Source organism: Oryzias latipes, chromosome 21 (assembly GCF_053564925.1).
Source record: "Oryzias latipes strain Hd-rR chromosome 21, Olatipes_Hd-rR_3.1".
In the NCBI taxonomy this organism is placed as follows: Eukaryota; Metazoa; Chordata; class Actinopteri; order Beloniformes; family Adrianichthyidae; genus Oryzias; species Oryzias latipes.
Genome location: NC_136257.1, coordinates 30,241,448 through 30,265,391, shown reverse-complemented (window position 1 = coordinate 30,265,391; position 23,944 = coordinate 30,241,448). Strand labels below are relative to the sequence as shown.

The 23,944-nt window shown below is 42.3% G+C and overlaps 1 protein-coding gene across 1 annotated transcript in view; it reads right to left on the bottom strand.

Moving 5' to 3' along the window:
* The window catches only part of ttn.2 (titin, tandem duplicate 2), a 198,414-nt gene that overhangs the window by 86,836 nt on the left and 87,634 nt on the right, over positions 1 to 23,944 (bottom strand). The window contains exons 73-104 of the mRNA XM_078939704.1: positions 21,974 to 22,018; positions 18,457 to 20,070; positions 17,936 to 17,986; positions 17,442 to 17,837; positions 17,076 to 17,354; positions 16,666 to 16,935; positions 16,435 to 16,574; positions 16,198 to 16,324; positions 15,136 to 15,402; positions 14,764 to 15,030; positions 14,277 to 14,540; positions 13,704 to 13,843; positions 13,396 to 13,522; positions 12,813 to 13,079; positions 12,221 to 12,487; positions 11,772 to 12,038; positions 11,289 to 11,428; positions 11,060 to 11,186; positions 8,395 to 8,537; positions 7,004 to 7,127; positions 6,643 to 6,909; positions 5,373 to 5,470; positions 5,123 to 5,291; positions 4,404 to 4,673; positions 4,005 to 4,271; positions 3,601 to 3,879; positions 3,068 to 3,476; positions 2,782 to 2,906; positions 2,422 to 2,688; positions 2,042 to 2,311; positions 638 to 937; positions 94 to 396 (exon numbers count right to left, since the gene is read on the bottom strand). Coding sequence (XP_078795830.1) covers positions 94 to 396; positions 638 to 937; positions 2,042 to 2,311; positions 2,422 to 2,688; positions 2,782 to 2,906; positions 3,068 to 3,476; positions 3,601 to 3,879; positions 4,005 to 4,271; positions 4,404 to 4,673; positions 5,123 to 5,291; positions 5,373 to 5,470; positions 6,643 to 6,909; positions 7,004 to 7,127; positions 8,395 to 8,537; positions 11,060 to 11,186; positions 11,289 to 11,428; positions 11,772 to 12,038; positions 12,221 to 12,487; positions 12,813 to 13,079; positions 13,396 to 13,522; positions 13,704 to 13,843; positions 14,277 to 14,540; positions 14,764 to 15,030; positions 15,136 to 15,402; positions 16,198 to 16,324; positions 16,435 to 16,574; positions 16,666 to 16,935; positions 17,076 to 17,354; positions 17,442 to 17,837; positions 17,936 to 17,986; positions 18,457 to 20,070; positions 21,974 to 22,018 — 8,346 coding nt within the window. The remainder of the gene's footprint in view (positions 1 to 93; positions 397 to 637; positions 938 to 2,041; positions 2,312 to 2,421; positions 2,689 to 2,781; positions 2,907 to 3,067; positions 3,477 to 3,600; positions 3,880 to 4,004; positions 4,272 to 4,403; positions 4,674 to 5,122; positions 5,292 to 5,372; positions 5,471 to 6,642; positions 6,910 to 7,003; positions 7,128 to 8,394; positions 8,538 to 11,059; positions 11,187 to 11,288; positions 11,429 to 11,771; positions 12,039 to 12,220; positions 12,488 to 12,812; positions 13,080 to 13,395; positions 13,523 to 13,703; positions 13,844 to 14,276; positions 14,541 to 14,763; positions 15,031 to 15,135; positions 15,403 to 16,197; positions 16,325 to 16,434; positions 16,575 to 16,665; positions 16,936 to 17,075; positions 17,355 to 17,441; positions 17,838 to 17,935; positions 17,987 to 18,456; positions 20,071 to 21,973; positions 22,019 to 23,944) is intronic.

The following is a 23,944-nucleotide window of genomic DNA, read 5'->3' as shown; positions in this document are numbered from 1 at the left end:
ACTTCATAACATGACAAGCAAGTCATTGTCAATAGGTGACATCACATTCACTGTCACGTTCTTATGGACAGTCAATATGTTCCTGTGACTTACCGATAGGATCCATAATTTTGACAGGCTGTGAGGCAGCACTAGGCCTGCCAACACCTGCTTTGTTCTCAGCTTTGACTCTGAAAATGTACTCTTTGTTCTCAATGACATCGTTGATAATGGCGCTGAGCTCATCAGCTTTAGTCAGCTGGACAGGGGACCACTTCACTGATGTCCGGTCACGTAGCTCAATAACGTAGGAGGTGATGGGAGAGCCTCCATCGGACAGCGGAGGCTCCCAGGAGACGGTGCAGCCAAACTTTGTGACGTTTCCCACGATGACATTTAGAGGAGCATCAGGAACATCTGAAACAACAGAAGTGAAACTCCCTCAACTGGAATGCTCAAATAGAACATATGGTGATACTGATACATTACTTCACAGTAAAACAACCTTTGAGGTCTCTTGATTAACAACAATGTCTGCAAGAAAAGCCTCTTAAGAGATTATTAAACTTTAGATTTTCTATCAACTATTTTCTCCAGATTAGGGGATTTTATTGAATTAAAACCTAAATCCAAACGGAAGTTCTGAATCTCATCTTACCAAACTTGTTCTTGGCTTGCACTGCTTTGTCGGTCTCAACGATGGGACCGCTGCCCACACGGTTTCTGGCGCTTACTCTAAATAAGTAAAAGGAGTCCTTCTGCAGTCCAGTCACAGTGTATTCAGGACTCTCGGCGTGGTCTGTGGCAAGAGTCCAGGTTTTTCGCTTTACGTCACGTCTCTCCACCACATAGGCGATCACCTTGGTGCCCCCATCGCTCTCAGGCTCTTCCCACGCCAGGCTGACCTCGCCGTCTGCAGTGTCAACTACCTGCAGATTCTTCACTGGCCCAGGAACATCTAGTACAAAACAATTTTACTGATTAATACAGAAATCAAAGATGGTGAGACGGACTAATTTCTAAGTAAACAGTACTCGTTTGCTTATGATCACATGTGGCAGTTCCTCTGGTTGAAGAATTGAAGGAACTTTTTCAATACAAGATGAAGCTTTTATTTTCATGTTTAATCAGTTATTGCAAATAGTTCTATGCCCCCATTAGAAAATCTAAAAGGAGGAACGATGTAAAAAGTGATAACTCTCTATGGTAATTGTTCTTTTTAGAACACTTAGCACAGAAATCAGATATTTATCTCCTCTATGACTTAGTTTGATGTTTTACTTGAGAACAGGGATTTCATCACAAATTAGATAATTAGACAAATAAGTTGAGCCACTTAGTGAGGGTAGCTCTTAGTTATTGTAACGCTAAGTAGGGCAAAGCGCTTTGACAAATCAGAGAAAAGTTTGTCTCAAGGTTCCCTAGGTGTGCAAATGAACATGCAGACAACCAACAGTTGGAGAATATAGTGGCTGTAACAAAATAGAGTAAAAAATATGCATAAAAGGCAAATGCACAAATTCTGTCTAAATTCCAGTTATTTGTTTGCTCTTGTGTAGTTCAGAATAATCTTGTTGCTTGAGTTCTGTGTTTCTGTTCAGTGAGATTCGGTTGGTGACGCGCCATCAAGTAAAGGTTCAGTTGAGGTTGTGACTAAGTCCAGAATGTGAACAGAAGGGCGAGAAGAAGAAAAAATAACAGACGAAAGAGCAGTGGAGGGTTTGATCTAGTCAGCTTGAAACAGGAAAGGTATTGGTAAAGCAGTATCTTGGTGAGAAAACACATTGCACGGCCCACCAGCCACGGTAAACAGCAGCAGCTGGAGACAGAAAGCTTAAATACCGACCCAGATGTTATATAGGACATACAACAACAAGGGCGGGGACCAAAAGTTAGTCAATTTGGTTTGACTGGGTTACACCAGTAAAAAAAAAAAAAAGCTTTAGCTTTGTCTTTTGTCCAGTTTTTGTTATTCTACTACTCTTATATCATTTTTAAACCACTCATCACTTCGGCCAGGTTTCTTGCAGAACAGCAGTTGGCTTGACAGCACAGCACTTACCAATGACATCCAGGTTGATGAAGGCTTCTCCCCCTCCGTGTTTGTTTTTGATCAGGACTTTGTATCGTCCTTCATCAGATTTCTTGGGGTCCTTCAGGCGATATTCAGTGCAGTCAGCAGAGGTGTATATGCTGTCTGTGGGCAGACTCTGGTTATTGTACAGCCATTCGGCCTCGGCCTTCGGGTAGGCGGTGTAGGGGATGGCCATGACAATGGGCTTCCCAGCATCTGTGACGTAGCTCTGGTCAGTGGTCTTTATCTGAGGTGCAGCTGGAGGTAGGTGAGAAGATAAGAGACTGTTAAACACAAACCTGTTTGTCAAGCTGCTAATCGTTTTGGTCCAACTTCTAAACAACCATTTCTCCTAATTGGATGCTAACCTGCCAGCTCCAGTTTCGCTTTGGCATCTTTGTCTTTGACGATGAGTCTGTACTCTCCCTGATCTCTGGGCCTAATTTCACAGACCTGAAGCCTGTGAAGTTTCCCTTCACTCATCATCTGGTATTTGTCTCCTTGAACGATCGTCATGTTATTCCTCAGCCACTTCACCTCCACTCTGTCTTTATTGAGCTCCACCTCAAACACTACATCAGAACCTGGAGGCTCGAACACATTCTGCGGTGGTCGAACAATCTCCACCGGAGTTTCTGTAGGATGTACAAGGAAATTTGTAAGACAGATACTCTGTTTAGGGACTTGATGTAGAACAAGACAGTGGAAAAACAGGCTGAGGACCTTACCTTCAACAAAGAGCCTGGCTCTGGATCTCTTCTCATCCACACCGCAGGCATACTCACACTCATCATCAGGTCTGCACTCTTTGATAATCAGGGTGCATGTGCTTCCTTCTCTTAAAAACTTGTACCTGTGAAAAGAATGAGGAAAATGATGGACCTGTAATCTAATGTCTTTATGAAACATTATTTGGAAAATCTTGTGTTATTTGGGAGTCAATAAAGAAGCTTGCTTCAAGTCAATTTTTCTCATTTGGAAGACTACCAAGATTTAGGGAACTGCAGCCAGTACCTGGGTCCTTCTCTGATCTCCCGTCCGTTCCTGTACCACTTGACTTCAGCCTTCTCTTTGGTCAGTTTGCAGGTGAATTCTGCATCCTCAAACTCAACGATGGTCTGGTCTTTGAGTTGTGCACTGAAGTCGGTCGGAGCTTCACTGATGATCAGCTCAGCTGTGGACTTGCTGTCTCCAGCCATGGCGGTGTATTCACCTTCGTCTGCCAGGGAGCAGTCTTTGATGGTCAGGGTGTGCTTGTCTTTGTCGACGCGGTACACAACACGTTTATTGAACGTGATCTCCTGGCCAGCTTTCATCCATTTCAGTGTGGCATTAGGCCTGTTGACCTTGCAGGAGAAGCTGATGGTATTCTTTTCCTGAGTGTCTACGTCCTCCAGAGGGACCAGGATCCTCAGACTTTCCTCTGAATAACACAAAGTTTTTCATGTTGCACAAATTCATTCTAGGCAATTACTGTACGAGTTGTTTTGTGTCTAATCCAGAGCTGCCATAGTGTTTCTTCAAGACAAAGAGCTGTGAGAACCCACCTTTGACTGTAAGGCTGCAAGTGCTCTTGGCTTGTTCTCCTCTTTGGTTCGTCAGGTTGATGCTGTAGTTAGCTTCATCTCCCTTCTGGGCCTCTTTGATTCTAAGAGAGAAGACGTTGTCCCTCTGGACCATGGAATACTTGCTGCTCTCAAACAGCGTTTCCTCGTTTTTCAACCACTTGGCTTTTACTCCCTCCAAGTTCACCTCACAATTCAGGACTATTTCCTGTCCCTCATTGCCTTCTGTGTCCTTTAGAGGAGTGATGACCTTTAGTTTCTCTGTTCAAAGCAGAAAATGGGGCAGCTGTGAGTCCACTGTAAAAATTTAATTATGTAAAAATACGCTAAAGAAAAGAAAACCAAATCAAGTAAAATATCCAAATCTTTTATCAATCTTGGCTTACCTTGCACCGTCAGGTCAGCACTGGCTCTGGTCGCTCCGATCACCACCACATATCCGCCTTCATCTTTCGGCTCGCAGTTCTTGATGACCAGAGAACGCCGTTTACCATCACTTACCATCTGGTACTTCTCTCCCTCTTCCAGTTCCTTGTTGTCTTTCATCCATTTGACGTTATAGGTCTCCTTGGAGACAGAGCAGGTGAACTCCGCCTTCTGGCCCTCCACCACCTCCTGGTTCTGAGGTCTTGAAATAAACTCAGCAGCCAGTTCTGCAGCAAAAGCCATATTTTGATTAGAATGACGGAAAGCTTCTTCCTCATAAGCATAACACTTCACAACACAGTTTTATGCAGATACAGACCCAAGGAATTAAGGAACTGTTTTTGATTTTTTTTCTTTACCATTGATTTTGAGGTTTCCAGAAGTTTTGATGGTGGGACTCAGTCTACAGTTGTACTCCCCAGCATCACTTGTTTGCAGATTTTGTATGAGAAGGATCCTTTTCTTGCCATCAACAATCTGGTCGTATCGTCCGCCTTCAGGCAGCTCCTGCTCCCCTTTGTACCAGACAACATCTGCAGTGGGCTTGGAGACCTCACAGATGAGCCGCACACTGTCTGTTTCTGTTCCTTCCACGTTGGGCAGGTTCTTACTAAATCTGGCCTCTTCCTCTGCAGTGACATGAGGACACACATGTTCAGACCACAGAGGCAACGACAAGTCCAAGATCAGAAATTATTTGTGTAAAAGATCATATTTTTGATACAGGTACTGATTTTGCTCTAAATGACACAATGTGACCCAACAAAATGAAAAGAGACGTGTGTCTTGGGTGTCTGGATGGGTTTTGCTAAAATCAGATGATCTGAGTGAAACTATTGTTTTATGGACCTGGGCCCCTCAGAATTTACTTAGATAATCAATAAACCTAATAAGTATGTCTTTCATGATAGTCAGGAAAGGTTTACAAGAGTTCTGTTAGTATAAAATCATAAGTCATAAAGCTAAATTATAACCAGTGAATTAGTTTGTAATTATACCTGTTCAGCAAGCAAACACCCTCACTATCTTTAAGACCAAACTTCAGATTTCTGTTCTGATAAAGTCACTCATGACTTACCAACAACAGTGAGCATGCCGGAGGATTTGGAGGTCTTTGCAGCACATTCATACTCAGCCTCATCATCAAACACAGCTTTGTGCACAATGAGGATGTGTTGGCGACCTTGGGCAATGATTTCATACTTTTTTCCCTTTCTTATTTCACTTCCATCCTTTAACCAGCGGACCTGCAGATCAGAGAGAAAGAAAAGCGAAGAATTGCATTTGCACTATTTAAGTAAGCAGACAAACGGAGAACGTGAACTCACTTTGGCGTCCTCTCTGGAGACTTCACACTCAAACCTGGCAGACTCTTTCTCTTTAACCTCGACATCATGGAGTGGCTTTGAGAACTCAACATGTGGAGCTGTTAACAAAAAGGTAGATGTTCAAGTTCTTCTCTACAAACCTGCTTTGGTCAATTGTCATTTCTAATTTAATTTACATTTTCAAAAGAGATGATTCATACTTTTCGTGTGACCATTGGACATCCTGTATTATATGTACAGTATCTTAATACAACAATTTTCCATGTGATCTTGCAATGTTTTATTTAATGTAATTTATTAACCATTTTACACTGGATTACGTTGGAATCAGCTGCTTCATGTTGATCGTGCAAATGGTCGAAAATTTACAACAGGTCAAAGAACAGGTGTTATTTAGATGTCGCCAGTGCATTTTCAGAGTTAAATCAATCAATCAATGTTTTATTTGTAGAGCACTTGTAAAAGCTGGGGCAACCAAAGTGCCAAACATAAAATAAAATGTGAATAAAATCACCAAACAGTACAAGGGGTTAAAGGGATAAAGAAGCTTCATACTGCTTCGATTTCAGCAGAACCTACAAGTGGGTGTTCTTATCATGAAGCGTTGGACTAAAGGCTCAGACACACTGCCTATTGGAGCAGTTCCATTAGGTACCGATCCATGTCATAAGAGCACAGTCACTGCCAATATGGCCCATGGAGTAGTTTATTTTGAAAAAGTATGTGATTTTTTTTAAAGGTTAGTGTCTTTAGCCTTTTTTTTTCTCTTTATGATATGTACAGTAAATGTTCAGGAACCAACCATTGAGACAAAATAGGCTCTATGTTAACTTAGCTCCACAGCGCGGACTTGCTTGGTGATACGTATGCAGTGTAACCACACTCATCGACTAGAGCAATTGTTTGATAAGTGAAATGACAAATATCATAATAAATAATATTCCACATTTATGTGGTTGTTTTCAATGTTTTTTGCTGGCTGTAGTTGCATATCGAGGTTTGTTTATTAAGATTATTTAGAGGCATTTATTGTGGCTACAGGAATTTTTTATATGAAATGCAAAGCTCGTTTATGCAAAATGGTTAAAGAGGGGTTGAGTGATTCAGACATAGCACTACTGAAGGCCCAGGTGTGTAATGCACAGTCCACCACTGGTAGAAACTATATTTGTTGAAATCTGTTTAGTAAATGTCAAGATAGGAGGTTCCTATCTTGACTTTTACTAAACAGATATACACTCAAACAATTGTTCCTCACACTTATACTCACGTTCAACATTAAGGAAACAGGAGGATTTGAAGTCTTTGGCATCACAGGTGTAAGTCCTTGAGTCATCCAGCGTACACTCGTGGATAAGCAGCACTCTCCTGCGCCCGTCGGTTATTATTTCATACTTTTTGGTCTTGTGGATCTCCTGCTCATCCTTGAACCATCGGACTTCTGCATTCTCTCTGGAAACTTCACACTCCAGCGTGGCAGTGGACTCCTCCTCCACTGTTTGGTCCTGCAGAGGCTTTGTGAACTCCACCGGTGGCTCTGGACACCAAAAGGAGAATGGTTTGGTTTTTAGTCTGAACTTGAAGAATTAGTGAGCGGACATCAGCAGAAGCAGCACAGGTTTTTGCCTGACCTTTGACAGTGAGACTGGCCTCAGTTTGGAAGTCTTTGGTGACGAGTTTGACTTCACCTCCTTCCTCCAACTTGACATCTCGTATAGTTACGCTGTGGACTTTTCCAACCGACTTCAACACTACCTGCAAGTTGAACAAAGATGAGTAATTAAGGATTTATCATCCCCAGAGCTTCATCTGTTTGGCTCATGACACTCTCTGTTGAAATCTGGACTGGTTCATATCTAAGTGATTCATTCAGGACTGACTTGTATTTTCAATCTAACATGTTAAAGGAGTCATCAAAGCTGCATATTTTCTGTTGATCAGGAGGATCTTGAGTCTATCATCTTCTGAAGTTGAGGTTTTTTATTAGTTATTTGTGATTGCCGATGTGTGAAAGCTATCTTCCTTTTTTCTCAAACATCGTTAGCTGAATCAAATTTTGTTAGTCTCAGCATAAAATTTTGTCTCAGACTTTGTCAGCTGCAGAGCCGTAAGCTGGATTCTGGCAGCTGAAAAGACCAGACAGCTGCTTTCCTCTCCATATTGAACTTTCATATTTCTTACTCACAACCTTTGACCTTGCAGTAGCTTATTTCCTCACGCAACTCATGCCTGATGGAAACTGAGCTGTAGAGGACACAGCTAAAGCTGCAGGAACTTCATGCTTCCATCTGCATCAGCCTTTCATTTCAAAGACTGATAAGTCGCAGATGATACTTAAAATTACAATACTTTAATGGACAATGTTTTAATCTTCTTGAGCAGCAAACGTGTATTTTTTGTTACTTTGTCAGTCCTGCAGGTTTGATCAAGAAGCTTCAATAAATCACCAGATGAGGTAGGAACAACCTGAAAACCCGTCTTTAGTGGTTACTGTTAGGTTAGGATTTATTACATTTCCTGTTGTTCAGAGTAAAGATAAAAGTTAATGTGTGAAAGCCTGTCGGTGTCAGATTTCTAACCCACAGTAAACACTGTCACAGCTACAAAAACCCACAGAAGGATCAGGTTTCCTCAGACTCGTCCAGTGGAACGCAGATAATCAAAGTAATGCTGCATTACGGGCTCACATTGCGACAGTGTGGAAATGGGGGTTGTGCCGACAACACACAGTGTGATTTTAAAACCAAAGCTGACAAATACATGTGCTGTTGCCATCTGCTGCCCAACACTGCGGCCTCCTCTAGCTGATAAAAATAACCCCACAGAAACGCTTGCAGAGCAGAAAAGTCTCTCTGTGTGTGTTAACTCAAAACTGGGATCAAGTGCTCAGCAGGAATCCTGCACCTCCACCAGCAGAACCTTATATGAAGATGCACAGAGCTCAGAGAGTGAACGTTGTGTTCCGAAGGGCCCCAAATGAAGATAAATGCGTGTGGGACCCAGTCAGGTGTGTTGGACTTACTCTGTCGCTTGGTTCCAGCTTGGTGCCCCCCAGGAACCACTGAACAGGAATGTCCTCGTAGGAAAGCTCGCACTCAAAGGTGGCGGTCTCCCCAGCCGTCACGGTGGCATCCTTCAAAGGCCTTTCCAGGCCTATGACTCGGCCTTTGGATTCGGGAGAAGACATCATTTAGTTTCCCATTTAAAACAAGTCAACAAGTCCCAAAAATTCCAATCTAAGGCAGATCCTCAGAGGCCAGTCCTCATGGTGTGGTTGAGGAGACGGCAGGTTGCTGGAAGCCCTGAGGACTGAGGCCAGCCGCCCTGTAACTTGGCACTGAGGGGGCTTGCTCATTAGCATACAACCTGCCGTCAGATGTACATGGCCAATAGAGATCAGTTTGACTCCGGGTCATGGCCTCCCTCACTCTAGATAAGGCATGCAGATTCTAAAATAACTAGCGGGGCCTGATTGGCTCATGGCCCACGTCTGTCGAAACCATCAGCTAAGAATCTGTTTCTGTCAGTCAGCAGCTTTAATTTTCCTGGAAAAGATGAAAGTGGAGCTCTTGCAAGAGTTACCCAACACCGCATCTTAGATGTGCTATGCAAAGTTTTGATAACAAATACCAAAGTATGCTGCAGGATGGATTAATGACCAATTTCACCGCATTTACAGTTGGCTTCTTCGCACGCTTCAGCAGAAGCCACGTGGTAGTCAGATATAAGCTTCCTGAAAGCTTCAGCAAGCTGTCAGCTGCTGATATAATTCAGAAAAATCCTCATCTGGAGAAAATAATCCTTATTGGATGTTGTCTTCTGCTCTTGACATCGACTAACAGCTGGACATGAATGAGGCTCCTAATTATTGGTGATGATAGAGTCACATTTACTCTCAACCTAAACACTTTTATAGGAGAAGTACTTACAGTGCAACTCCTCCCGATGTTAAAAGTATTTCCCTGTGATGTATTGTTTTTTGTTTTTTTCCGATAATCGTCAATTTTAAATTTCAAAGTACAAAATCAAAGTGTTTTTTTTATTTTCCATTAGCACGACTAGAGCAAATATAAAGACTTTTTCCCCTTGTAATTGACTGATATTTTCCCACTGGCAGTAAAACAAGAAAGCTACTCGTGTAACAACGGTTCCATGAATGACAGACGGCCGCCAGAGGTTCCGATCCCTCCAGTTCCTTGCGGTCTTGCAATACTGTTTGGGACCATGCTCCCGGTACCACACAACTTCATAGCCTCACGTGGGTCATCGGGAGGTCGCAGGGGACTTTGTTTTTAGTAAATTTTCAAACTACGCATCCGCAAGAAGGATCATTCAGTGCTTGAAGCATCGCCACTGCTGGTCAGGAGAGATGAAATGGAAGAACCACAGTACAACGGAAAAATAAACTAGGTAAAGAAACTGTCCCTCTTTAAGAGTCCAAACATGGAAAAAAAAATTGCTTCCACTGGTGCTTAGCAGATATAATTAAAAGATGGAAAAACAAATGTTTTTGGAGGGTGCAGACTGTTTGAAGAGTTTTCGAATCAATCGGAAAAGAAAATGAATCGGAGATGATGGCAGCGGTCAAACAGTCAGTTGTCAAGAAATGGAGATTGCAAAAACCTCCCAGAGGTGCTCAATGAGGAAATGAGTACACATCAAAGAGTTCCCAGTTTGAAGTGCTTAAAGGTGACATTCTCAATAGGTTTTCCCCAAAAGTTCATAAACAAAGATAATTTCACTTCAGCCCCAATGATGGTGGCTTATTCCTATATTGCTGTTTGCAAAAAAGCCCCAAAAAAAACTAAAAACAAACACATCTTCCCCAAAACTTTAGCAGCGTTATCCACCAAGAAAAGGTTTAGAGCACGGATTTTGTGATGAATAACAGCACAAAGACAGTTAACTATCCATGGATTAAGCTTTCCACAGAGTAAAAGACGTGAAAGACGAGATGGGGCTCATCCTGCTGCTGCTGTGACGTCAGACGGCTAAACAACAAAAAGTTTCTGCAAAGATTTTCCAAACTGTGGCCAGAGGAAAAGGATTTCCTCAGCCAAAGTAAAGATGCTCTGAAAAACAGGCTGGATGATGAACTTTGGCTCAAGGTTTTGTTATCGAGACAAATGCTTGACATAATCAGCTTTAAGCAACACACAGGCATTTAGACCCGTGTTTCTTTAAGAGTATGGATCAGCATCAAAACAAAGATCCAGCTCAACTCATCACCTATGTGGAGAAAGTGAAGAAAATCGTATCTGGGTTTCAAAGACTTTCCTTCACTGGATCCAAATGCCCAAAAAAACGTGATGAAAATGAGATTTCCTTCAAAATTTGACTTAAAAAAAAAAGAAGAAAGAAAAAGTTGAAGCCAGAGAATTAGCAGATGTTGGGGGGATTAAAAGTTCGTACTTTTAGAGAAGAAAGACATTAAGGGAGACGAGCCTTTTGCCCATCAACTGTTTTCAGCAGTTATTTGTGGCAAATGATGGATGAGAACCTTAACACCCGTTCTTTGGGATGTAAAATATTGAAAAAGACCACAATTGTTAATTTTCCTGGGGTTTGATGATCATTTGATTGTGCAGAAAAGAAGAAAGATTGTGTAAAAAAGGTTGAACTCTTGAGTTATAACATCAGTGAACTAAAATGATTGTTTAAAATCTTAAGTGAATCCTTTCGGTCACCTTTGACTCTGAGCTGAGCGGTTGATTTGGCATTAGCTGCTGAGAAGTCCACACTTCCTGCCATGTCCATCTTGCAGTTGAAGAGAGTCAAAATGTGGCGAGTTCCCTCCTCTTTGATCTCCACATCCTAATAACAGACATCCATAAACCTCTTAATAAAGCTGGATTTGATGTTCAAGACTTCCTTTTCGCTTTCATGGCGATCCCGTGTTGCACCGTCGACTCTTACAGCAGAGGGATGGAGCATCTCTCCCTTCAGCTTCCAAATGGCGTGGAGATCATCCTCAGAAATCTCGGTCTCAAATGTAGCCGTCTCTGTCTCTGTAACCTCCATGCTGTACAATGGCCGGATAACTTTAATGTCGCGCTCTGTAGAGGTTTAGAAATACATTAGCAGAAGCCAAACCGGTTTTGTTTTTTCTTGTAAGAGTCTTTTTTTTAGTACCAAGACATGGAAAAAAAAAACAGAAAACTGCAAGAACTAACAAAAATGCAAACAAGACATTAAATATTTGATAATTTGTTGACAAACGGATGAATACTACACTTTGGTGCAGAAACTAGAGCATGAGGAGCTTCAATCAACTCTTCAATCAGTTTAGAGTGATGAGGTGGAGATGAACAACAGTCCACACTGTGAATCTTTATAAATGGTCAGGTTCTGCTGTCCTGTCAGTGTCTGGAAGAGGCACCAGCTTGATGCAGACATTACCTTCAATGTTCAGTTCTGCTGAGGTTTTGTCGGTGCCACATTCACATGTGTATGTTCCCATGTTGCTCTTTGCTGCCTTTTTTATGACCAAGATGCGTTTCTTTCCCTCCGCTTGGAAGAGAACATTCTTTGACGGAAATATTTCAACACCGTCCTTGAACCACTTGACATCTGTGGCTGCTTTGCTCAGCTCACAGGACAAAACCACTTCATCCTTCTCAACTGCTGTGTAGTTGTGGAGTTTCACTGTGAAGTACAGGTCACCTTCTGCAAGTACAAACCCGTATGGAAACTTGTTTAAAAAATGATGAAGAGCTAAAGCCAGAAAATACCATACAAGGGATGCTGTCCTTACACATGATTTGGAAATATTCCTTTTACCAAAGATACTTGACACATCAAGTTTTGTTTACAAAATTACCAGTTTCCCCGTAGTAGACAATACTAACCAAGAACAGTAAGCATGGCCTCTGAAGTCTTGCCCAAGGCCTCAACCTTGATAGTAGAGGTGTCATCCAAGGCAACTTCTTTAATTGATAGAGTGTGGACTCTTCTTTCTTGAGACATGTGAACCACCTTGCTTGGATGTAGACGGACATCGTTTTTGTACCACACCACTGGGATATTTTCATGTGAGAGTTCAACGCTAAACTCTGCTGTTTCTCGTTCCTTAACCGTCACGTCTTTTATGGGCTTGATAAATTCAAGGCGAATACCTGATGAGAAGTTAAATTCACAAGGAAGTCAAAACAATGTCATGGCGTTGCACTGGTCATTTGTTAAGAAGGGTCTACAGAAATGCAGTTTTCTGGTTTCTCTTGAACTTTTTGATTGGTGTAAATAAATGACAAAGAGATCCAAACGTAGCAGCAGAACTCGTTTCCCATTAAAGTACCCTCTTGATGGTGGAAATAAAAGAAAGGTAGAAGCAGGTATGATGGACTCTTTGGGAAAGAAATTGGTGCCATTGGACTTTTTGTCCTGATGGAGCAGCCTTGTGGTTTTAAACATAACCTAAAAAAATGTATCTCAAATGTTTACCTTTGATAATCAACTTCCCAGAAGTCCTCTTATCTTCAGCCTCAAACATGTATTTGGCTTCATCTTCATATCTGGCTGATTTTACAACAAGAATGTATCGTCTCCCCTCCTCGATGAGTTCAAACTTGTCGTCATTTGACAACTCCTGAGACCCCTTCAGCCACCGGTAGCTTTTAGGCTCCCTAGAAATTTCCAACTCAAACTTTGCCTCGTCCTTTTCATACACATGCACATCAGCCAATGGTGTAATGAATGACACTGGCAGTTCTGTTGAATTAGAAGAGAAGGTAAACATGATGTCCAGATGAAGAACTCCTCAAAAATGTGGAATCATCCAATAGAGTTACAGGAACCTTGATAGTTAAAAAAAGATAGGTCATTACAGAGGATACTGCCAGTACGTACAGTGTAATTGGTTTAAAATTTGAGATTACTTTTGGTTTCATTGAACTTGCATCATCCAGGAATGTAGACTTGCAAAAATAATTTAGCAGAGGCTCTCATTAATTTGCAAAAAAAAAAAAAAAAGGTTTGGGAAACAAGTCAAAAAATAAGCAGGGGAAGTGAGAATGAAAAACCTCACCCTTCACTTTTATCTTGGCTGAACATTTGGCGTTGGCGGCAGTGAAGACAAGCTCGCCAGTTTGAGGCACTTTGCAGTTGTACAGTACCAAAGTGTGCTTTGCACCGTCCTCCACGATCTCGACATCCTGCAGTTGGTTGAACAAACTTTAAGCACTTTGACTAAGATAAGCACTCAAAGAAAACCTTATTAGGAGTTGTTTGCAGACCACATAATCTGCTGCATCCGATGTAGGTGAAAACTATCATTTAAAAATGTGACAAAGATTGAATGGTAGGAAAAAAATAGCAATTTTAAGGGGGACGTACAGGTGATGGACTGAGGACTTCTCCGTTTAGCCTCCATTGTCCATGGACATCATCTTCACTGAGCTCGACCTCAAATCGAGCTGTTTCTCCATCAAATACCTCTGTGCCATACATTGGTCGCACCACTTTGATGTGGCGAGCTGGCGTTCAAGAAAAAGGCAAAATCCAAAGACTTGTATTTTTAAAAAAGTTCAAGATGAACATGTTTCACAAACAGACAGACAAACAAGTTACCAAAAAAAAACTTTTGAATGAATGATTTGACTCTTGATGAAACTCGGACACAAATAAGATGGTCAATTCTTTACGGTGTAATGGTTTGTAACAAGAAACACAAACAAATGAACACTGAAACAATGCACGACAAGACATGTCAAAGGGAAAAAACACAGCAAGAGTTTTTTCGGTTATAGGGACCATGTAGATGACCACACAGGAGTAATTGAAGTGGAAGGTATGTTGATGGGGACACTGAAATGTGGTTAGGGGTTTGTGCAGGTAAGGAAACGAAGAAAGAAAGGTGCCTCAACAATGGTGAGTACCAGTTAACCAAAAACAACTCGGCATCTTTACCTTCAATATGAAGAGTTGCTGTGGTCTTGTCTGTTCCACAGTCACAAACATATTGACCTTTGTCATTATTCCCAACTTTTTTGATGATGACGGTTCTGCGTTTGGCCTCTGCTTTGATGGTCACCATCTTAGAGGCTTTGAGTTCAGCCTCGTTATGGTACCACATGACGTCAATGTCTTTGCTGAGTTCACAATCTAGAACCACGTCATCTTTCTCAACAGCAGTATAGTCCTGCAGCTTAACTGTGAAGTAGGGGTCTCCCTCTGGAACAGGGACAGTGTAGGTGACTTTCCAGATCGCAAACCATAAACAAAGGACCAAACGGTCACAACATGACATAATGTACACATGGATGACACAGACAATGAATTTCCTCTACCACCACACAAAGACACAGACATCAATATGGCTCGCACAGAGACAAACATTGAAAGACTGCATAGATGAAGATGACAGAGATGGGACAGAAGGTTGTTCCAATTTTACCTATGACAGTCAGATTGGCCATTGAAGGAATTCCTTTGGCCTCGGCTTTAATTTGACAGGTGTCATCTAAGGTAACTTCCTTTATTTCTAGTACATGCTTCTTTCCGTCCGTTTGAGTTACAACTGTTCTGCTTGGATGGATCTTAACATCATTCTTGAACCAGGAGACTGGGATATTTTCATGAGAGAGCTCCAGCTCGAAGCGAGCCGTTTTGCCTTCCTTTACAGTTTGGTCCTTGAGTGGTGAAATAAACTTAAGCCTGATACCTAGAATTACATTAATACAAAATGATCATTTGCATTTGAACCTCAGGGGACGCAACCAACTTGATGTTAACAATCAGGACACCGTAGCGCAAGTCCTGCACTTACCCTCTACTGTGAGTTTTGCGGTTGAACTTTTGCCTAAAACCTCGATCGTATAGTCATCTTCATCATCAAACTCACAGCAGTTTATGACCAACATGTGCTTCTTTCCATCAATGATGGTATCGTACTTTTGGTCTGACGTTATGATGTCAGCCCCTTTATACCACATGGCTTTGGCGACATCCTTGGTGATGGTGCATTCAAATTTACCCTGTTTCTTTTCCGGCACAGAGATATCCTTCAGTTGGACAACAAAGTCCATTTCGATTTCTGGTTTAAGGGACAACACAAGGACAGTACTTAAACAACACAACAGACAACACGACAGATTGCAGCAGGAAGCCAGTTTGCATTGTACACCATAATGTTGTGCTAAAAACCCATCTGGTCCTGGTCAAAGTAGAGAAATGCTGTCGGGTTAGGGAAAAACTCCAAAGGTTTGCAAGAAGGCATTCAAGGAAGGCCTGAAGAGATTCTCAAGGAAATGGAAGAAGACTGAAGAAATCTTCTCGTCATGCTGTCATCAGTAAATCAGACTCTGAATGTCCAGGCTGCTCGTCTAGATCTTGCTGTCTTGAGTGTGACAGAAAGCCTCCATCTTTTATTCTTCTGAAATGAAATCATGTCGCCATTCCACCTTTACCTGGATGAGAACGTCCCTGAGCGTAATGGTGTGACAAAGAAACTGGCGACAGAAGCATTTAACCACATATGGCACAAACATACAATTCAGAGACATAAAGACATGTTTACATGTAACAAAATCTGAACAATGGATGGTATCGCACTCAAATTCACCGAGGCAAGAAATAGCTGCAAGTGGAAAAACAAAACAAAGAAACTTTGGAACAGCTAAAATTGTCCCACTGGAAATCTTCCCCGCATGTATAAAGAGTCAAGAATGATCGGTTCAAGCTGTCAACCCTCTGAATAAAGATGTACGGCTCACTCTGATGCCCTTTTGTCTGATTGCCAACAGAGCACATGTCTTTATTCTTAAAGCACCTATGTTAGAATTATAGTACACTGTGTTTAGTAAACGGGACGCCAGGACCGCCATCCTACCTTTGACATTCAGCATTGCAGTGGTTGTGGCATTCAGGGCCTGGTAGGAGACTTCTCCAGCCTGATCCACCTGGCAGTCTTTCAAGATGAGTCGCCGCACGCCTCTTTCCATTTGGATATCGCATGTCTGGTAAGAACATTTGTTTTTGATGTTTTTTTTTATTTAAAACAAAACTTTGCTTTTATAATTTTAACATGTCTTGGCATCGATTTTGGATTTTTTTTTTTAAATCTTACAGGGGATCTGGTCAAAACTTCTCCTTTGAGCTTCCATTGGCCTGGAACATCATCCTCAGAGATCTCTGTCTCAAAGGTAGCCTCCTCCTTTTCAACCACCTCAACGCTGGCCAGTGGCCTCAGGATCTCTGTCTCACGCTCTGTGAAAATTTTACGGTATTGATAAATCAACCTGTTAAAACTAATCTTTGTAAAGGAAATGTTTAAAGGAACGCAAGATAAACAGTTAACCTCCAAGAGTTAGCTTGGCTGTGTAGGTTCGTCCTTCAACTTCCAAGGAATATTCTGCTACATCGTCTGGCTGGCAGTTTTTGATGGTCAGTTCCAGGTCCTTTCCATCCTTCTTAATCTCAATCTTGTCAGATGGAGTTATTGCTTCTTCTCCTTTGAGCCATTTCCAATTGGGAGTGTCTTTGTACAGCTGACATTTAAATGTTGCGCTGGCCTTTGGTTTCACGTGCTGGTCTTTTAGTGGTTTTACAATCCAGTCCTTGATAATTTCTGTAGGAGTTGAAACCATAATCTGTGTTTTTAAGAAACTACTAAATTGAATGTTATTGCTCCATGGATCAAGTTTACCTATTTGCTAGTGCACAAGCTCCAACATCACAATGTAGGTGTGAAATATCTTTAGATCTTACCTATTATTTTGACATTTGTGGTTGTCTTGACGTCCTCCTGGCCATCTACTTCACAGGTATATGTCCCAGCATCGTCCTCATTGGAATTTTGGATGGTCACTGCATGCTGCAAACCGATGATGGTGATCTGAACCTTGCCATCTTTTTTCTTCAGGACTTCATTGTTCTTTTTCCAGATCACATCTTTCTCTTTGCTTAACTCGCAGGTCAGGTAAGTGTGCTGGCCCTTTATTGTTGACGTCTCCTCGTCCAACTCTTTCATCCACTTCACTGGAAGCTCTGCAAGAATGAAAAAAAAAAGCAGTGGAGGCTAAGTACTACAGTTGAAAGCTATAATCTGCTGGATTTAGAAGAAGGGAATGATACCTTCAACAATCAGCTTTGCTGTGCATGATATCTCCTTGCCAGCATTCTTAGCCACACAGGTGTATTCGCCGGTGTCGGACAACTGGACATCAATGATGTGCAGCTTGCGATCCTTGCCATCGGAGATGAACTTGTGCTTGGGGCTCTCACGCAGGTTACCTCCATCCTTCATCCAAGAAGTGACAGCGGTGGAAGGTGACACCTCACACTCAAAGACAGCGGATGATCCGATGGACTCAGCCTCCTTCAACACGATGTCCTGAAGCTTCTTGATGAATTTAAGTGGGACGGCTTTGAGTTTGAATCCTCCAAAGGGTTCCTCTGGTGGGGGTGGACCCTTGCCCCCGGGCTTCATTCCACGACCCCTGCCCTCTCCTGGGGATGGGGTCTGCTTGGCTAAAGTACAGATAATACAATGAAATAAAACCAGTTTAGTTATATATGATATAGTATGTAGGACATTTTTCTTGAATGATAAAGTGTTTATAACTTACGTTTAAGCCCTCTGCCTCTACCTCTGCCTGCTTCCTCTGCTGGCTGTCCCTCTGTTTAGAGAAATTCACAGTTAGTTTACTTTTTCTTTGTCATTACATACTGTTTAAGATGCCAGTGGGAGCCAATGTGATGTTTGTTTTAATGGATTTGAAAGTATAAATGGATTCCTGTAGAGAACAAATGATGAAATGATGGAAAACAAGAACAGATGATGAAAAATGTATAATTACAACTTAACAATGACATGATGAATATGATTTGAAAATGGCATGCGGGGGATGATCACATGTTTCAAAAAGGATGATGCACAGAAAGCATGAATTTGACAGAGTTACACACAAAGTGACAACAAAACATTGACGAAGGAGATGGCGGACATCATTTCAGAATGAGAAGATGACATGGCGAGGACGACTCAGATGAGAGCGTTAAGGTGGAAATGAAGAGAGATGGCTCAAGGCAAAAATGAAGGGCTTTGTCTTGGTCACCACCCAATGAGTTGGTGCTGCCACCATCTCACCTCTCTTTGTGACCCCTGGAACCTCCAGAGCACCCTCCTCTCCTTCACCTTCCCAGTCCTCCGAGCCATAACTGTCCCGTGGAACCAATTCCCAACCCCAGGCTTCTTCTTCCTCCTGCTCAGCTTCTGCCTCTTCCTCAAACTCTTCTTCAAATACCTCTTCCTCTGACTGAGTGGCAATCTTCTTCATTTGTACAGCTCCCGGGGAGATTTCCTTGGCTGCAGGAATTCTTTCCTTCTCAGGCTTTGCTGCTTCTGTGGTCTTTGCCTCCTGTGGTGATGGCTTCTTCGGGACCTTCTTCAGAGTCACAGCTTCAATGGAGTCTTTTGGTGAAACTGGTTTTGGAAGTGTTTTGAGTTTGTCAATGCTAGGCCTCCTTTCAGCTGGAGCTGCTTCTTCCTCTTTGAGCTTCTCTACTTGAGGTGATGGTGCCTTTTTGAGCTGCTCTATTGGCTTTAACGCTACTTCCTCTTTTTCTTCCTTTGCCTTGGGTATGACTCCCTTCCCCAGTTGAAGACCTTTGGGCTCCTCAGGAACCTTGTCAGGTTTCTTAACCATGGCTGGCTTAGAAGGAATCTTTTCTTCTGGAACTACTTCAACCCCCTTTGGTTTCTCTTGCTTCATTGCTTTAGAGATTTCAGGTTTCTTTGTTTTGGTCTCTGGTTCTTGTGCTTTCAATTTTTCATCAGCTGTGCTACGTGGCTGCAGGTCGAATGGCTTCCGTTCTTTCTCTTCCACTGTTTTTTTCTCTGGTGCTGCATCCTCTTTTGGAGGTTTGGGGATTGGCTTCAGCTTTACACTTTCTGCTTCCATTTCAGCAGTTGGCAACTTCCCTTTAGTGAGCTTTTTGACTTCTTCAGCCTTCTTCTCTGGACTTTCCTTTTTATCTACTGACTTTGGAGTCTTGGCTGCTGGCTCCTTGACCTGCACAGGAACCTCTTCAGATTTCTTTGGAGGTTCTTTGTCTTCTATCTGTTTGGGAATCTTTTCTCCCTTTTCGTAAGGAACAGTGGTTCTGTCTGGCCTGTCTTTGTCTTTTTTGGTCTCCTCCGAAGGTCTTGAAGGCTTCTCAAAAGGCTTCAGCTTGACTACTTCTGGTTCTGTTTCATCCAAAGGTAGTTTTTTCACCTTTTTGAGGGCGGCACTAGGGGACGCAGGTTCCTCTTCTGTTTTTGGTTTTGAAGTTTTCTTGAGAGAAATCTTGTCCTCTGGTTTTTCATCCTTGGGGGTGGGCTTCTGACGGGTCCATTTATCTTTCGGAGCTTCTTTTCCCTCTTCCTGTAGAGGCTTTGCGACGTCTGGCTTTTTCAATGCTTCTGATTTCTCTTTTGGCTTCTTTTCTTCCGCAGGTCTTCTGGTGACAACCGACACCTCAACAGTTTCCTCTTTGTGCACCATCTCTTCAGCCTGAAAAACTGTAGCTTTGGTGACCTTCTGGGGTTTTTCTTCACCTTCAGTTTCTTGTGGTGGGGCAAACGGAACCTTTTTTAGTGTGATGCTTTCATGCTCCTCCTCCGCTTGCCTCATTACTCTGGTTGTTTTCCTTAATGTGGGAATCTCAAATGTCCCATCCTCTTCCAATTGAACTTTAGCTTTTTTGTGCAGAACCGTTTCTGAGGCGGCAGAAATGCGACATTACTTTTGTGACATTACAGCACAGACACAGACAGACACAGGCCATAACTAGATGGCGACAATATTTTAAACAGAAAAGGTGCGCTAAAAATACTTATGTATTAAAAAAAGAGATTTTGCTGGTAAGTATTTTAGACAAAAACCTTAATGATAGTTTTAATGAAAGTATTATGAACTGTGCTTGTTTGATGACAGCACTGACGCTTCTTAATTATTTTCTCGATTATCATTTTGTTGCTGTACATCAAGGTTCTGTTGATGACTGTCAACCAAGCTTCAGCTATCAGCCAAAATAAATCAAATGTTTGGTGCCCATTATGTGTTTATATTAAAGAATAAAATCTTTTTTTTTAATAACTTCAGTTTTGTAAATATGGCCTAAATAATCCAAAGTCCCAACAAAAGTGTGCCATAAGATCATCTGTGTTCTACTATAGTTCCCAATCTATAAATGGAAAGCGTAAAAAACAGAGCTCTGACATCCACTCCTGCAACTGCATCCTCACATTGGTCTAGATGTGTAGACAGATTGGTTCAAACCAAAACCCAGGAAGTGGAAGAATTCACTAATAACATCAATGTGACGGACAGATTAATCCGATTCACTTGGGAAAACACCAAAAGAAAATCGTTTGGACCATTCTTGGACTATTCCTTACATATCAAGGTATGTATGCGTCTGAACATTGAGATGTACAGCAAACCCACTCTCACTGATCAGGGTCTCACGTTCCACCTCTTCTTTAAAGACAACAAAGTCACATTCTGGTCAGAGAGGACAGATGCTTTGAAAGAGAAGTTAAGGAAGCATCCCAGTCAAAATGGAGAAACCTTCTCTGAACAAAGGTGGGGTCTGAGACACTTCCTGTCCTCCATTTTCAACCCTGTTTTGCCATCTGTGCTTAACAGACTAGAATCACATTCTTATTGTTCACCTTTCGGTTTTAAGGGTCGCCACAGCAAATCAGCTTTCACTGATTGCACAGGTGGTTTTAAGATTTTTACACCAAATGCCCTTCTGTATTTTGTCTGGGCTGGGAACCGGTACAGGGAGACCCAAACTTGGGCCCCCTTGTGGTTACATTGGTGGGCAGTAGTGCTTATTGCGCCCTCTGGGAAATTAACCCTGGTTTCTCATGCTTCAGTTCTACACTGAGCCATCCAGTCACCACATACTAGAATTCCACTCTCCAGTAATAAACAACTAACGGGCCCCCCCACCTCAGATTCTCACCAAAACCCTCAACCAACTAAAGTAGCCAACCATTCTGATGATCACCGGGTCGTTGACATGTGTATCTGCTCATGATAGATTTAGTTATTTAACTCAATCAGATTCCTCATCAGCAGTTAGAATTAAATGCTGATGCAGAAAAGCATCTTCAAGATCAACATGTGAAGTCCAGCTGCCCTGAAGAACCGAATCCTGTGAGAACAGGACTCTTCACAGACGGTCTGTATAAGCCAACTGAAGCCGGAGATGTTGCCCCTAGCTTTTAGGCGGATTTGGAGCTAAACTTGCCGGAAAGAAATACCTTTTTGTTTTGATGGCTTCATACGATTTGTTTTTTATTCACTTCTTCCACATTGATGCACAGCAACAGATGCTTCTCTGAGATAAAGTCAAGAGAAGCAAACTTATTCTACTACTTTTAGATCAAGTAGGAACAAAAAAAGTTTTTGCGTTGTTCATTTGTTGTGTATTTTTTTATTTTATTTTTTATTTTATTTGTTTTAGTTCTATTTGGAGTTTTTAAAATAAATGAGGTTCTGTTGAGGTCTACAGCAGCAAGAACCGAAGAATCCAGTGGTGATTTTCTTTGGTGTAGCCTGGTTTTTTAGTGTTGCTGTGTTTCAGGTAAGTTGAGTCTCTGGTCCTACCTTTCTTGACTCCTCCTGGCGCTTGGACAGGTCCCTTGGTTTCATCTATTGCAGAAGAAGAGGTCAGAGCATTGTGAATTAGGAATGTACTTAAAACAACAGTCTGGGGTTTAAGAGGATGGTGTTTTTTATTACAAATGGTTCAAATGCGATGAAGACAGGGATGACAAACACAAAGATGCAAAAGCATGAAAAAGATATGTTGTAAAGGTGCTTTTATAAACGGAGAAACACACAAAGAGTTTATTTTTAGTAAAGAATTGAGATATGGAAAAGAGAGGGTGAAGAAAGTCGATGCTTCACTCTGAGCCTTTAAACACTTCTACCTGTTTCAGGTGGTGTGTGTACTTTTACAGCTGGTTTCTCCTGTGTGGCCTTTTTGGTAGCTACTTCCGGGATTGGCTCCGTCACTTCAGGCATATAAACAAAAGAGTGAGCCAAAGAAGGATGGGGTAGAGTGAAAACACACTCTTTCCACGGTTCTGCCTCCATGATACCTGGCTGTGCTTCTGCTTGTGGAGCGACTGTCTTTTCCTGCTTCGCTTTCTCAGGAAGCTTTTCTGTTTCTGGGACTTTCACAGCAGCCTTTGGTTTGCTCTCTTGAAGGACAGAATAAAAAACAAAATGAAACAGAAACCCCTCAGGAATAATGGGGTCCTGCAGTTTTGCATGATTTTCACAAACAGACACACAAACACAACATGCCTTCTTGAATGGCAGCCGGCTTCACCGGAGCCTCCGTGGCGTCGGGGAGCGTCTCCTTCTGCTTTACAGGAGCTTGGAAATGAAACAAGAAGACAGTCAGATCCACCTAAGACCGACTGGATGAGCATCGGCAGACAGACAGGAAGTGAGACGGGTGATAATCAAAGACCGAAAGATCCCGTCACGTCCTGCGTACCAACGTGGAGTGTATAAAAACACAGAGAGGGTTAGTAAGGGTGGTGAGTAAACGTCAACACACAGCATGAACTGTGCCGGTTTAGAAACCAAAAGAGGTGTCCTGGTGGATGGAGGACTGGAGACGTCTGTGCTCTAACAGAATGGGTGATGCGACATGAAGGTGTTCCAGTCTGAAAGCGTGCACCACTCTGGTGCTCAAACGTGTTCAGGGACGTTTCTCCTTCTGTACCTGCGGAAGCGTTTGATTCTGTGAAGCTCGGAACCTTTTGAACCTCATTTCTCATCAGAGGTTCATGCTCAGGAGGAGGCGAGAACTGGGCTTTCAGAAAATCTGGTTCTGTTCTTGAAGGTTGGGTTTTGTAGACGGCAGTTTTGTCTGTTACTGAGGGTTCATGACGCGGTGCTGCAGAGGTGCAGTGATCATCAGTGAAGTCCCTCTTCTCCAGCTCTTCTACCTCAGACAAATCTTTCATATCTTTCTGTTTGGTTCTTACTGGTTCTGTTCTCCTGGAGGGTTCTGCTCCATTTGTTTCTGTGGATATTACTAGGGTGTCAGGTATCCCTGACAAGTGTTCCTGTGTTGGTTCTGCTTCCTGACTACCTGTAGATTTGGTTTCATCCAAACATTGCTTTGGCCTTTGTTGAGTCCTGACCTGCTTTTCTGGAGCATCTGGACTTTTCAGGAACTCAGGATGTTTCTCAGTGGAGGTAACGTTGCCTTCTAGATCCCTCAACCGTCTTTCTGTCACTTTAACCTCCTCTGCTGGATTCTGTGCTTCGCCTTCAGTGGAATTCTGACTTTTTACAGAAACATCACAGGACCTGAGCCTCTCAGTGATTTCTACTGTAAGGTCTTTCCCTTTAGATGTCTGTGGGCTCTTTTGTGCAGCCCTCATCACTGGAGAACCAGGAGTTTGGATTTCAGTCTGCTTCATGTTCAGAGCTGGAGAACGTTTTTTGACCGACTCGGTTTGTGGCTGAAAGGTCAACTTCTCTCCAGACTCATTTTCAGATGTTTGTCGTTGCTCCCTTTGACCCCACAGATCAGTCTGGGTTACGTTTACAGAC